The 15,330-nt window shown below is 41.6% G+C and overlaps 1 protein-coding gene across 3 annotated transcripts in view; it reads left to right on the top strand.

Annotated features, from left to right (window-relative positions):
• Positions 1 to 5,180: 5,180 nt before the first annotated feature.
• The window catches only part of CDK8 (cyclin dependent kinase 8), a 73,689-nt gene continuing 63,539 nt past the window's right edge, over positions 5,181 to 15,330 (top strand). For all 3 annotated transcript variants that reach the window (XM_027677847.1, XM_027677846.1, XM_027677845.1), the window contains exon 1: positions 5,181 to 5,554. In XM_027677847.1, coding sequence (XP_027533648.1) covers positions 5,427 to 5,554 — 128 coding nt within the window. In that variant the 5' untranslated portion in view covers positions 5,181 to 5,426. The remainder of the gene's footprint in view (positions 5,555 to 15,330) is intronic.

The following is a 15,330-nucleotide window of genomic DNA, read 5'->3' as shown; positions in this document are numbered from 1 at the left end:
AACTTCAGGCAATTACCAAGTTTTGTATAAAAGAGAATCTGAGAACCTGGATTTAATTTGACTGTTCAGTCTTTTAAGTTCTTTAGAAAGTAACTTTATTATATTTTATTATTTTATATTATCAAGGCAGGGCTTCATAATCAGTCTTTTTATACCGGATCTTTGTATGTCTAGGTGACACCAAATTGGTGATATGAAGTTGATGGGACATCACGAACCTCATGAAGTTTAATGAAGACAAATGCAAAGTCCTCTATCTAGGAGTGACCAGCCCTCTGGGACAATACTGACTGGGGGCTTTGCTGACTGTCTCTACTGGACAGGCTGAGGGATCCTGGTGGCAGTAGTTAAACAGGACCCGACAGCCATTAATCTGGAGAAGACTGGGAGGGGATCTTATCAATATATATAATAATCAAGAGGAAGAAGCCAGGCTCTTCTTGGTGGTGCAGAGCAATAGGACAAGGGGCAATGGGCAGAAACTGTAACACAGGAATTCCACCTCAACATGAGGAAGTAATTCTTTACCATGAGGGTGACTGAGCACTGGAACAGGTTGCCCAGAGAAGTTGTGGAGTCTCCTTCCTTGGAGTTATTCAGAAGTTGTCTGGACACAATCCTGAATAACATGGCCTAGGGAACCCTGCAGGAGCAGAAAGTTTGGACCAGATGACCCACTGTGGTCCCTTCCACCTTGACCCTTTATGTGATCCTGTGAACACAGAAAACTGATTATCAGGAAGGGATTGGGAAGTTATTATTTCCCTTTACATTATTCCCTGCACGTGGAATACAATGCCCAGTTTGGGGGGTCTCCAGTAGAACAATCCTGATATGGAAAATTACTAGTAAAGTGGAGTGACTTCTGCCGAGAGCACTAAGATGGTCATCAGCTGGAGCACTTGCCATGTGAGAGAGGCTGTGAGCCCCACAGCTTCTTCAGCTGGAAGAAGGAGCAGTTTGCCAGTACTGAAAAGGTGCTCGCTGGGAAAACAGAGCCAGAATTTGTATTGATAGAAGGACAAAAAATTTTACCCTGAGGATAGTCAAGTCCAGAGAGGCTGTGGAATCTCCTTGCATAGAGGTTTGTGAGACCTGAGTAGACAAAGCCTCAAGCTATCTGAATTTAAGAGTAGCCCTGCTCTGAGCAGGATATTGTCCTAGATAACATCCAGAGATCCCTTCTAACCTGAATATGTCTAGGATTATGTGAAATAATATAAAATAATAAAATAATATTCAGGGTTTATTTCCTCTCAGGTAGAGCTCTTTTCAATAACAAGAGTAACCAGGAGTTCATAGGCTGAATTTTCAAGGTTTGTCGAGACAGAATCATAGAATCATTTAGTTTGGAAAAGACCTTTAAGATCATTGAGTCAAACCATTAACCCAGCACTGCCAAGTCCACCACTAAACTATGTCTCTCAGTGCCACATCTGCACATCTCTTAAATACCTCCAGGGATGGTGACAACTGATTCTCTGTCAGGAGCATAACACAACCAGACTGATAGTTACTGTAGGTGGTCCCGAGTCTGGCAAACAGATGTTTCACTGTATGCAAGTACAACTCTCCTATAAAGCACCTAGATCCAAAGAACTGATTTATGTTTGTTAATAACTTGCACTCCAGCTAGAATCTAGGATGCTTTGTTAGATCAAGTTGATCAACTTTATAGTAAAATATAGTTAAGTGGAAAATAAAAAAAAAAAACAAACCACATTGCTTTACATAGAAAACTGTTTGTTGAACCAGCACTTTACTTACCCACTTTAAGTAAACCGTGTTCTTAAGTGCTGCCACTATTCAGCTAACTCACTCATCTGCACATAAACAACTGCAAGGTTTCTAAAAAATACTCAAATTGTGTACGTATGACTGTTTTTCTTTGCATACAGAAAAGAAAAAAAAAAGCCACCACATTATTCTCTTGCCTTCAGCTTTCCCTGGACTATACAAAAAATGGAAGATGCAGAGCACTTAGCAGGACTGAACCTTTTTCATTCAATACCAAGCTGGGAACACCTCAGTCACACTGCTAAAGAATGTCCCTTTGGGTATATGGAAAACTTTTAGCAGGCAGTTAAACTGTTACATGAAAAGTTCTCTGAAAAGCAAAACTGTGTTCAAATTTGGAAAACTAGTAAGCTGAATGAGTGGACATTCTAATGGTGTGGGGATATGATTGAGTGTTGTAGGTTATCCACTTATAAAGATGAGAAAGACAAAACATTAAACATGTACTTTTCTGTGTTTTTATTCTATTTTTGAAGACTGCAAAACACAGAGCAAGCAGCTTGTTGTACATTCCCCAGCTGTAAGCTTTGCTTCACAGCCTCTGACTCTAGCACCATCGCCATGGCCATTAGCATGTAAACACACACACACCCAAAACCAGCTTTGCTTCTGGTACCACTGCTCCTGTTTGGGTATGGAACCTCTGTTAGCTAGTGCTGTACCCCAAAAGACAGCATCTACTTATTATCACAGTCAAGCTTGTTCCCAGACAATCCAGGCTTTCACCTGAAATACAATTCCCTGAAATACGTTGAGAGATGTTTAATGATGTCAGCTCTCCTTAACTACTGTCCTCTCAGGACATAGCTTGCTTTGACAACTGTCTCCATCCCTCTGCACATTACCTGTGCAGATAACATGGTAGCAGTGGCTTTCTTATGGAGAACTTGGACATTTTTCAAAGATGTGGTGATGTCAAATGAAAAAAAGGTCAAAAGTGTGTGTATTCTGGACACATTAGAAATTACACAAACTTGGAACAGAAGGATATGATAGAGCAAACCATGAATGTTAGAAGAAAAAGGAGAAAGAGGAAAACTCCAAAAAGCCAAATTCAGCATATATTTTTTAATTGATTCCTCAGACAGCTTGAAAGAAGGGAATACAAAACACCCACTGAAAGACAAGAAATCCTATCAATTAAAAGGGCCACTGTGGGGACCTGAGATTCAAGAATAGCAGATCATGGCCTGGTCATGTCTTTCTTTTAAAAAGCAGACCCCAAAATCAAACTTTTTCTTGAAATTATGTTACACCGTGACAGATTTTTAAAATAAATCACAAAAAGTATACAACTTTCCACAAAACAGAATTAAAGGTTGTCCTTGAAATGTCCGTATTCCTTTCTCATCATTAAAAGGATTAAAGTGTGTTTTCTGTTTTCAAATCTCTCAAGACTTAGAGACCATACGTTTGATTTGGTAAAATTGAACATTGCTCACAGTACAAATACCTGAAGGGGAAACAGAGTGAAGATGCAGCAGATTTACAGCTACACTCAATCTGGAAGGCATATAATCCAAATGTTATGTAAACATAATGAAAGAAACATTTTCAGCAAACTTGTAAACATTCTTACAAAAGGATCAAAAATCTGAAAGGAAGAGAAGTTATCTCTGTTGTGGCTTTGACTTCTCAGAGTTTATTTGTCAAAGTCTGAAATTCTTTCTAAGTGTTTTATGCAAACGTGTAAAACATAGCACGAGTCGTGAGAAAACAAATCTGGATTGTCTGTTCTTGTTTTCCTTCATGACTCTTTTCTTTCGAAACAGGCATTGTTTGTCCTCCACATCCTGCAGTATTTTAGCTCAGGACAGACTAATCCCAACCATTAATTACCATGCAGTAATTGGATCTGTGTGAAGGAGTTTGGGTGTTCATTGCCTCCACGAAAGAGTGATTAATAATGCAAAGAAGATCAGAAAGTTACAAAAGTGTGGTTATTGCTACTTGTTTGACAAGACTGAGGGTTATGAGCACGCAGGAGGTGTTGTAAGTGGTGGGTGTGGCCTTGCAAGCTTGGTCGCTGCCATCCCTGGAAGTCCCCAAAGCCAGGCATCCCAGAAGGCAGAGATGGGGCTGAAGTGGATGAATTTTATGAGATGGATGGCATCTTCCAGACTGTTTGATCTTTATGGGGTGCTGGGCTGCCCTGACCTGTTTCTGTTTGATTGGTGTAGTGAGGTGCTAAGCAATGTTCTCACATAATTTAGTTGATTTGCTCAGTGTGCTACGTTCTTGAGATTAAACATGAAGCATATGTGCCAGATTACTAAAAATGCCAAAAGCTGGGCTGTAAGTAGAAAGATTGCTGTAGCTTTAGTTTAGGTCCAAGCTCTCTGTTCTACAAAATGACCCACTGGCTCTGTGTGGGGTTGGTAACTATGATGCCCATTTACCAGTCTCCTACAAGGGCCTTGCTAACATTACATCCTGGTTGGTCTCCGCAGCCACATGGAGAAGGTTCATCAGCACTGTGACATCTGTCCGTGTCTTGAATACTGTGCACAGTTTTGGGCACCAGAATAAAAGAAACATATTAAACCATTAGAGAGCATCCAAAGGAGGGCAACGAGGATGGTGAAGGGTCTGGAGGGGAAGCCGCATAAGGAGTGGCTGCGGCCACTTGGTCTGTTCAGCCCTGAGGAGACTGAGGGGAGGCCTCATTGCAGCCTGCAATATCCTCCTGAGGGGAAGAGGAGGGGCAGGCACTGATCTCTTCTCTGTGGTGACCAGTGACAGGACCCAAGGGAATGGCCTGAAGTTGTGTCAGGGAACGTTTAGGTTGGGTATTAGAAAAAGGTTCTTCCCCCAGAGGATGGTTGGGCATTGGAACAGGCTCCCCAGGGAAGTGGTCACAGCACCAAGCCTGACAGAGTTCAAGTGTTTGTACGATACTCTCAGGCACATGGTGTGACCCTTGGGGATGGTCCTGTGCGGGGTCAGGAGTTGGACATTGATGATCCTTGTGGGTCCCTTCCAACTCGGAATATTCTGTGATTCTGTGTCCTCAGTTGTGGAATTGTCTTAATTTCAATGATGCTAACAGGTTGTTAGAGCAGCACAGACCAACCCTGTCTGCTCTCGCCAGCCTGGATGGAGCTGGGGACCGGCATATCCCCCAAAACCAATCCTCGCGATGGGAACACACCCTGCTCGCGGTGGCCCCTGATGGCGGGCCCTGTGTCCTGCCCGGGGACTACAACTCCCGGCATGCAGTGCAGCCCGACCTCCCTCCGCCCCGCCCGTACTACATCTCCCGGCGTGCGGCGGCGCGCGGGGCCTGCTGGGCCGGGCCAGGCCGTTGCACGTGGTGCCCTGCCCGCGGCCGGGGAGGTGCCGCGGTTTGCGACGTTGGTTTGCGGCAGCGCGGGCGGGCGCGGCCCCGAGAGTCCGCCCGGGCAGCGGCACCGGCGGAGCCGCGGAGCGGGGCAGGCGGCGGAGGAGGGAAGGAGCGCCGGGGCTCGGGGCGCGGAGCGAAGTGAGCAGCCCCGCCGCTGAATGTTCCGCGGGGCGACGCAGGGGCCTCCTCCTCCTTCTCCTGCTGCTGCTGCCGCCGCCCGGTGTGCGCGGCGGTGCGGGGCGCGGCTGCCGGGGGTGGCGGCGGCGGGTCACGGCGGGCGCCCAAGATGGACTATGATTTCAAGGTGAAGCTGACCGGGGAGCGCGAGCGGGTGGAGGACCTGTTCGAGTACGAGGGCTGCAAGGTGGGCAGGGGCACCTACGGGCACGTCTACAAAGCCAAGCGCAAGGACGGGTGAGTAAGTGGGAGAGGGGGCGAGGAGCGTCCGTGCCCTCCTGCCCCGGGCCACCCCCTGTGTGCTCCCCCCGTGTCCCCCCCCCGCCTTCTGGGCTATGCCGCCCTTTCCCCGGCCCTGTCCGATCCCTGCCCGGGAACCCCGCGCTATCCCGGCCGGCCGGTGCCTGGCTCCCCTGGGTCACTCCGGGAGTCTGCAGCCCCTCAGCGCGGTGACGGGGTCTGCTTGCAGCACGGGTGGGTTTGGGGAGAAAGATTTTAGTGGCCGGGGAAAACCCTTCGTTTGATGGGTTTTCATTGTGAGTAAATGAGTGGCGGCGTACACTGTTAAGCCTGACTACCGGCTCCATAGAACGGGTTTTTTTTGTTTGTTTTGCTGTTTCTTTTTCTTTAAACAATGCTGGTTTTTATGATTTATTACTTGTAGTCACCATTTTGGGTCTTCTTGCTGGCTGCTTTAGAAGCCAAAGTCTGCTCGTGCTTTTGGAGGCTTTAGAATGCTTTAAATCATCCTTTGTGCATGACCAGTTCTCGGTGCAGACCTGAGTAAATTATTTTTCTTGGCATAAACGTTTTCAAGAAAGACCTAGCAAACTGTCATTTAGGTTTCCGTCGTCCGTGACATGGCATCACTTGCTGAACGGTGGAACAATAGGAAGTAGGGAGTAGGAGAAACAGGAGAAGCACGGGTTGTTCCTGTAGAAGGTTCCTAAATTTTAAATTACGTTCATTCTTTCTGTTACAGTCTCATTGCAGTGGTGCTCTGTATGCTGTCATTGAAATAAGGTGTATTTTAAAAGTCTGGGTATTATTTTTACATTCCATAAATAAAAAAAGTACTTTTAAAGTAGGCAGTGGTCAGTCATGGCCAAAATATGATCCAGTCATGTTTACATAAGCTTTAGTTCTAGAAAGAAATGCTTTAGCCATTACCTATAGAATGATTGTAATGCGACTGATTACACCTTATCTTGTCTGTGTCTTAAACCGGTTGATTTTAATTGCAGCACAGCATGAATTTTGTTTAGTGGTATGAGTCAAGTAGCTACTTTTTTATACAACTCTTATATTTGCATCCTTCAAACTGTTCATAGGAGAAGTTCTCAACTTGCCCGAATTCTTTTGATTCTGGGAGGGCAAGAGGAAAAAACCAATTGTGACTGTGATAAGCTATTGCCTCAAGTCTCCTCACATGCAGGTACTAATATTGCTGGTACAGCTAGCCCTGGTTTCTGTGCTGATAAGGAGATCTGTAATATGAAAAATAGATTGAGGTACTGAAAGGTATGGCCACATTTCTAATGTTTGTGTCAGGCTCTCTGCGACTGTTCAGCATGGTGGACTGCCGCTATGTGTAGGAAATTCAGCATGTCATACTGCTGAAGCACATAACCAGACATAATTTTGGTGAAACTATCAGTCTGCTTAATGTTGTTTGGGAGAGGATGTTTAGAGTTGCTGGTGGTAGTGCCATTTTGAGAAATTTTAGGAAAAAAAAGGCATTGTTTGCTTTAAAAATGGATAGTTACTCGGGTGGCTTTATCCTAGGATGTATATGATTTTAAATCCTCTCTTGTTGGTGAGTGGGGAAATCAAAAGTTGCAAAAAAAAAAAAGGTGGGCAACATGTATTGTCTCCATTTTTCTTTGCCTTATTGTTAATTTAGTGCCTCGTTTACAATCCCTTTCCCTGGTACTTCTCATTTGCCTTTCTGATTTCTGAAAACTTTTTCTTTTAAGTATGCTGTATAATTGCCCTTGGACAGTCATTAAAATTTGTAAAATAGGAACATATATAGATGCATTTGTAGCTTGTAATATACTTGTACATATGTGATCTTAAATTATAAGGGTGGAATTAGGATTGAAGTTGAAGGTTTCATTTCATACCTTTAGTTAAAGGGAATCAATTAAATTGATGAAGCAAATGTGAAATAACAGTTTTCGTGAAGCTATGGTAATATATACATGGGTGTTATGTCTTTCAGCAGGGAGTATCTGAAACAGATTTCAATGTTTGCATGTTGTTACATGCAAATATTGAAAAAATATTCTCGCATTGTTGTAGTATTCCCCAAATGGTAAGTAGTGATCGATCAATAACCCATTTTTAATTGTTTCTAATATCTATACAGCTCAAACCTTCTTTTTTATGTTTCCCTTGAGCTTACAAGTATGCTTTCAACTTTGTTACATGGTTCTAATTCTCACTTCAAATAGCACAAATATTTCAAGTCTTTTGATACACAGTGTAATTTTTAGAGTACTTTGAAGAGCGGGCTGCAGGACTGCAAATATTTTGTTAACAATATTGGTGCAGCTTTTTCTTAAATGACATCTTTTACTATGGATGTCTAGTGAATAGAAGGAACACAGAAAAGAAGTAAATTTTAGGAATTCAGTTTGTGCGAATGTGTATTCTAAAGCCCTTGGAGATAAAAATACAATTCAAGAGTACTAGGAGCAGTGTCTGTAGTACGACTGCAGTCTTCACCTCCTTTTTTTATTTTATTGCTTTTACAGCTGCCTCTGAGGTGCAGTATGGCAATTGAAAACTAGATAGCAGCTGTGTGTCCTAATTGTAGGAAGTTAATTTTATGCCATTGGATCGACACAGAAACATTTTGGAGGATGGTCCTATAGGAATCTTGATGGAGTGAGAATCCTTCTAATGAGTGCAAAGTATGTGCTCTAATGACCCAGTGACAGTGTAACCTGGATTTCATGCCTTGCTCCAGCAGAAAAGCCTTGAAGTGCCCTTTGACAAAAGGTGAGGGTTGGGGTCTCACCTGGTCTTTCTTGAGGATCACCAGGTAGAGCTCCATGGGGGTTCCTCACATATTAGCTGCCAAACTTGACCCAGCTGAACACTGAATCACCCGAGTGTCAGGCATCACAACTGAGCTCTACTTGGTGCACTGCCTGCAGCAAAATTGTATTCTCAAGTTTTTATTTTAATCCTTCTTATTTTAAGTCTGTGGTCTATGTGGTTGCATCTTCCTGGCTTTTTATTGAGTGGTGCTGTCTTTTTCATCAGTGCCGTACCTGCAGTGGGCTCTAAAACCTGCTTAGAACAAACTCTGTGAATTCATGGGCTTTAATTTTTTAGCAGAAAGGTGTACAAGAAGACAATCAACTCTAAAGGCAGACACTGGGAAGGAATTGCAGGCATGGTGTGTTGAACATCAGTCTTCAGATAAAGGAACTGTTGCTCATCTCTCGTGGTGGTAGGATAGTTTACCTTTTTTTTCCCCCCCAGAAAATGTCAGTTATTTCCTGCATAAAGGCTGCTTAGCATGCCATTTGGGTGCTCCCTCAGGACCATTGCTGAACCCGGATATTAAACCTACCTATTTGAGTTATGCTGGACTTGGAAAACATGCCAGCAGTTTTTGATTAGTGGACTAACATACACATTTTTATTTATCTATTTATTTTTTTTTATTGACTAGATAAAGCACCTTTAAAGCTCACTAGAAGCCAAATGCCAGGTATGGGCAGACTGAGGTGGCAGGACATTGGGGGCTGCTTGTGTAAACCTGGTGGCCCAGCTTGGGCAGCACACCAGGTACATGCTCTCCTGGAACTGGAACCATATGCTGAGTGTGTGATAATGTCAAAGTGGTGCTCAGTTTTAATAGGATTGATCTTGCACTGCTTTCGTTGCTCTCAGTTTTTATGATACAGTGACAGAAATCTGAGAGAGAGGCCTATTCTGTGGAGCAAGGCTGTCTGTTTCAGTGGCAATTTGGAGTGTTTCCAAATATTCATTTTTCCTGTTTATCGGATGTGGTTTGGATGAGAATAAGAAATTCTTGAATGTCACTGTTAGGCAGCATCTCGATTTTTAATTATGACAGCAAAAAAATTATATAATTGAAAGTATTGAACTGTAACATCCTCTAGTGCTCTATTGAAGGCTTTTCCTACTCTCTGGGAAAGACGCTTAAGTTGTGAGACTGGTGGGGAACCAACAGTAAGCAAACTAGTGCTCTCCTAGTCACTTTCAAACTCTCAAGAACTGTGAGAAGTGATCTTGGTCCCAAACACCAGTGGAGTTGGAGATTTTATATTTTTTTTTTTTATATTTCAGCTATTACAGTTCTGTGTTGAAAGCATTGCTATAGGTGAGGGGAACATTCTTTCATTTGAACATACTGACACATTGTAATTGACATTATGAAAATATATTTATGTGCTGACTGGCACGCTTCAAACAATCAAATCTAATCTACTTTTTTTTTTTTAACTTTGAGGATCTGTATGCATTGTAAAAAACCCAGAATGGTGGAAAAGTAGATGTCCAGTAAATTACTGGGTTACTTATTTTCCAATATAACATGTCATAGTTTCTACTTACCGGTTAAAAGGATATTGCAAGAATGATGAATGTCTCTTAAAAACTTTTGTATAAAGAGAAACTTTGAGAAACTAGAGATGGGGAGTATTTATCTGAAAAAATAGAAGGCAGAACGTGTTTAAGTTAGATAAAATAATGAATGGATTGGTTAATGTACAAGAAGCTTGTGCTATTCTTGTTTCACAGTATTTGAAGAGTGGGGACATGGAATTTTTTTGAAAATAATAAGGAAATATTTTAATGCAGTGTAGATAAGCTGTGTGACCTGTTGTCAAAGGAAAAAGATAAGAGCTTAGTGTCTGTTCTGAAATGTTATCAGAACCAGTCACTTCTGCCTAACTGTTGTAACATGTTTAATGTTCTTCTGCTGTAGAAGTTAAGCTGTTCAGTTAGAGAGCAAGCCAAACTCTGCAACGCATGCAGAAGAACCCACTTTGGTTTATTTAAGTAATTCTGAGTTTTGGTGTCTTTTGTTTAAACACTTCAAAACACTTTCCGGCCCTTCATAAGGTTGTTAGCAATTAGTTGCAGTTTGTCTGTATTTGTGGGTATGTATTGATGGAGTTACATCAAATAATATTATTTTGTCAAGGTTTATATCAAACTGATTTTTAATGAGAGTTTCATTGAGTTTGGGAGTGCCACAAGTAGTTGTAATGAGTCAAAATTTTTCTTGGTGAGAAGGAAATCAGCAGGACTGGACTTGGAACTTCTTGATTAGTTCTATATCGAGCTTTTACAGGAGTTGTATTATGAAGTTCATGCTGTTAGTTTTTTCTATCAACTGCCAAAAACTCTTGCCTTCTCTTAATTTAATAGACATGAGATGGTGACTTTTATGTTTTCTGGGTTTTTTTTGTTGGCTGAATATTTGCGTGTTGATTTTAACTGTTTTGACCTGAAGCAGTTGGTGGAGATTACAGGTGGTGAGAGCTACAGAGCCAGCATGCAAGTCTTTGGCTTCTGACTCCTGTCAACAATAGTGTGGAATTTCTAAATGCCACAGACTTTATTTATGTATGTAATATGTGCTATTATCTTCTTAGAATATATGGCCTGAGTCTCTTTTGAATCCTTCACCATAGTAGTTTAAAAGTTCCCAATTAATCTATATCTACATAATGAGGTAGGCATGCTGTATTGCATGAAGTCTTGTGCTCTTAAATACTTATGGTAAACCACTCTTTTAACTGTCTTCCATCTGGTTCCTTCCTTTCTCACCTGGTTAGGTGGCTCCAGGCTTTATAGCTTTTTAAGGGCATGCGGATGAGTGAGTCCTTCTGTGGCCCTTGGACTTCATTTGGTGTGACTTATCTTGTCACAGATGTGTTGATTTATTTGCATACCCTGCAGCAAAGATGAGTTAGTGTTTCATTCCTATCTGAAGCCTACGATAAGTGCCAGCGGGAGGACATGAGAGCAGTGTTGCAAAACAACAAAGAAAAACACCAATATATGTAATATATGTAAATAATAGGGGCACGTACTACTGTACTTGATTTCTCATGAGGGAATAGGGCATAGTTTTTGAGAGTGCTGATTATACAGAAGGTGCATGTCACGAGAGAGCACTGCTTTCAGCCAAATGTCAGTGAGGTAATATATTCACTCTAGATCTTGGATATTCTTTGATTTTTCTGTTTTGAAACTCTTTCTGAAGTTTTTTGTTCAACCACAAAACAACGTCCTTTATTATCATTGGAATCTGAAGAGCTGTAATTTGCAGACTACTGTAGCAGAAACTGAAACATTTCTTTATTCTTAAGACTAGACTTTTAGTCTTGCTGGAATGTGAAAACTACAGTGGAAACATGATGAAGGTAGAGTGACTTGGGTTTGTGTATGGCAAGGTTGTATGCAACAACAGCTGACATAGTGATATGCACTTCACAAGACTTTCAAGTTACAGCCCAGATGTGTCCATTTTGGCATTGAAAGGTGGTTGTTTTGCCACTGTATCAAAGTGGTTGTAAAAATCTGGCTCTTTATTGAACTTTACTGCTTAAAAGCCATTCCTTGGTGTGCCTGAAATACCAATAGAAGCAGATCATTCTGAATGGCCAGTTAATACCGAGATGCTTCCATCTTTTGACAGAATAATTTTCATTAGCCAAGGAGCACGACAGTGAAAAGCAGGACATTAATTGCAAAGATCTGGGTAGCAGGACCTTCTAAGCAAAGTACTGGGGGGGGTTGGTTTTTTCTTCACCTTGTTCACCTATCAGCTTTCTTTGGAACAGAATTCTTTCTTTCTGCTGTGGATCCTTATCATTGTCATTAAGTGATGTGGAGACTGAGATGCTGTAGTTAGATGAGAACATGAGGCAGTGCACAGGCTGCTGGTGTGGATTGGCTTCCCATCTCTGCTGTGGTTAATACTGTTAAGTGCAGCTCCAATTCCAGAAGGGTGTAGTTGCCTTTCACTTTCTTTTATTTGGATTTAAACATAAAACTAGTTTAGTAGGAAGTGGAAAGCAGGATTGTGAGTGCTGGTCCTAACAATTGGCAGCCAGCAGAAATGCTGGGCTACAACCTCAATAAGGAGACACCTCGTGCACCTTATAGAATCTCCTTTGTTTTGTGTTGAGCAAGAGTACTGTCTTCAGTCTTTACCATTTGCCTGGTGTGCTTGTTTTTTGTCTTAGAATAAAATGCTTTGCCATGTCTGTATTTTTGCCATACAGTCTTTCAAGCTTTCCTCTTGTTCTTAGTTGCAGAGGATAATCCTTTCATTTTGAAGTGTGATGGTAATCTGAATTTTTCTACAAGAGTCTGTAATAGGAGAGATAGGTGAACTTCTCTGGCTTCCTTCCATGACTGCCTTGGAAGCCATGGAAGCAGAAGTGTGGTAGTTACTTGTTGCAGTGCTACTGATACAGGGTATTGCTGGTTGGGGGTGGGTGAAGAGAGGGTCATAAATAATTGTATGAATTTATACTGTCTTCTGCTTGAGGAATATTAAAAAATGTTTAAAATTTTTTAAGTGATAATGGCATTGGTTGCAGACAGACAATTGAAGTTTCCCAGATAGTAATTTTACCCTCTAGACTTCTACATATGTAAGAAAACTCCCTATTTATCATAGAGGCATTTAGGTTGGAAAATATCTTTATGATCATAAAGTCCAACTGTTTACTCAGGACTGTGGAGCCTAATGCCATCCTAGTTTTTGCACACATTTAGCTAGTATGTAACTGAATATGAAAAAAATAAATTGGAAATGGCTGGTAAACATGAAAGACTGTGGAATGTTTGCTCTTCTGAAATGGTGTATGTGTATATATATACACAGCATCCAACTGAAAACCAGTTGTAGAGGAGAGTTGATGCCTGTGTTTGTTTTGATTTCATTGTCTCTCCTCTTCTACATGCTAAAAATGGGCTCTTAGGTGTGTACTGGTTTTTTTTGGTAAGCAAGAGGGTTTTTTGGTAGCTGCTGCAGTACGCTAGAAGCTACTGTGTTACTTTTTTCACCTCATCTTGGAGAATAGTTTCTTTGGGGTTTTCTTATCTGGTTTATGTCCCTAAACTTGAAAAATTCATGAGGAACTTTGGGACAGGAGAGACTGTTCCATTTCCTTGCCTATCCCCATGAAGGTTGCATGCAGTCATGAATGATGCCCAAGAGAGTGGACTTGGGGGTGACATTATGCAGTAGAAGGGATGGTGAAAGGGAAATGTGGCTATCCATAGATACCAGGATGCCTAGTGGAGTACTGGAAACCATGTACTGCACAGTCTGGTTCTGGGACAACAGTGCAGAACATGTGCGTTTGTTGGGTGCACTGAAAATTGCATTGTGAAGGAAGAGGAGATGAACCTGGAACTAAACTGCCCTTCACGGGAAGGTGAGAGAAGCGGTGGAGGTGGCTGTGAGGCTCTGCAGCATTCAGCAGCTCAGAGCTTGGGCATCGTATCTTCATGGGAAAGCTTCTGTTTGTACAGCTATACTAGGTCCAGACTATGACAGTGCATTTCTCTCTGAGTTAACAAACAGGCTGGAGAAAGGAAGAAAAGTGATAGAGTTAAAACTTTCCTGGGGCTGAAATCAGTGGTTGATGTAGAGTAATACTGGGTGTCTGTCTTAGAGAGTGAGTAGGGTGGGAGAGGTGAGTCAGAGTACTGGGGGTCTCCTGGACCAGGATGGCAGATCTTGCAGCTCTTGTTTTCAGCCCTGAGTTTTGAGAATCCAGGTAGAAATTATGGAAAAAACTCTAGACTTGACCTGGAAGGAGCCCCTTATGTCTGAAAGCAGAAATAAAATAGTAGCATTAAAGTAGGATCTAATTTTGTAATTTTGTGCATTTGAAGAAAAGTATTTACAGAACAAAAGTTGAGGTAGATAATCAAGGAAGGGGGAAGTACACACAGTGCAGGTAATTTGCAATGCAATAGCCGTTCTTTAGTGAACAGGTTGAAAGCAGATTTTGAGAAAGTGTTTCCTCATATCTGATAATGTTTTTTTTTGGGGGGGATTTTTAACCAAAAAAAAAACCAACCTGAGGGGCGGCATTTCCCTTGCTTTTAGGGAATGTGATGAGGCTCTAACACCTTTCATACTTCTGCATGACCTTTGCTGGCCTTTGCAGATTCTAAGAAAATAACCTGTAAGGGATGAATATCCAGATGTATTTCCTAGCCTTTTTGCTGTTTTTAAGTAAAATTGTTTGTGGTCTCTGCATGTGATAATGGTTCTGTGGAAAATACAGCTTTCAAGTATTTCTCCAAAACCATCAGAAGTCTCTTAAGCATAAGAAAAAAAAAAGGAATCCTAATTTTATAGCTCTACATACTAATAACATCTGTATTTCTAAAACCCAAAGAATTCTGTCTGTACAGAGTCCCTCCATAAAGGGATCCGAGGTACTAGCTGCTTTTGAGATACTGGAAAATTGATGATGGACTTTCACCCTTGCTGTCTTAAATTTACACAGAGTACACTAGTTCTGATTGCATCTTTTTGTAGTTTGCACAGTAGTAACGTGAGTGATGACATTTATGAAACCTGATGTATTTGTTCTCCTCCCCAAGGGTGTTTGCTTTATTGTGGAATTATCTACTGTCTAAATGCAAATTCAAATTGAAAGTATGCTTGCAGCTAGGGCTGTCTCCTAGGATGAGGTAAGTAATGTGTTGTACGGAAGTAATAATCTGCATGTCTTGTGCCAGTCTGCTGCCGTGAAGAATCTTAGATTTCTTCAGCTCAAATGAATTGAGGTTAAAATGTTTTGCTTTCTGGGCATGTGTTGGGGAAAGAGAAACTTCCAGATCTTAAACATTTGAAATATGACAAAAGGGCTCATGCTAAAGGGATGTATTCAGAATTCTCATTTTGAAGCTGAGTAAGAATATGGAGATTGTTTAATCACTGTGTAGCTAGCTCACTGTTTTATGCTTGTTTAAAATATTAACAAAGC

Source organism: Neopelma chrysocephalum, unplaced genomic scaffold, assembly GCF_003984885.1.
Source record: "Neopelma chrysocephalum unplaced genomic scaffold, ASM398488v2 Primary Assembly neopelma1_43, whole genome shotgun sequence".
Classification (NCBI taxonomy): domain Eukaryota; kingdom Metazoa; phylum Chordata; class Aves; order Passeriformes; family Pipridae; genus Neopelma; species Neopelma chrysocephalum.
Note: the sequence above shows the minus strand (reverse complement) of the source record. Positions and strands in the feature narration are given on the sequence as shown.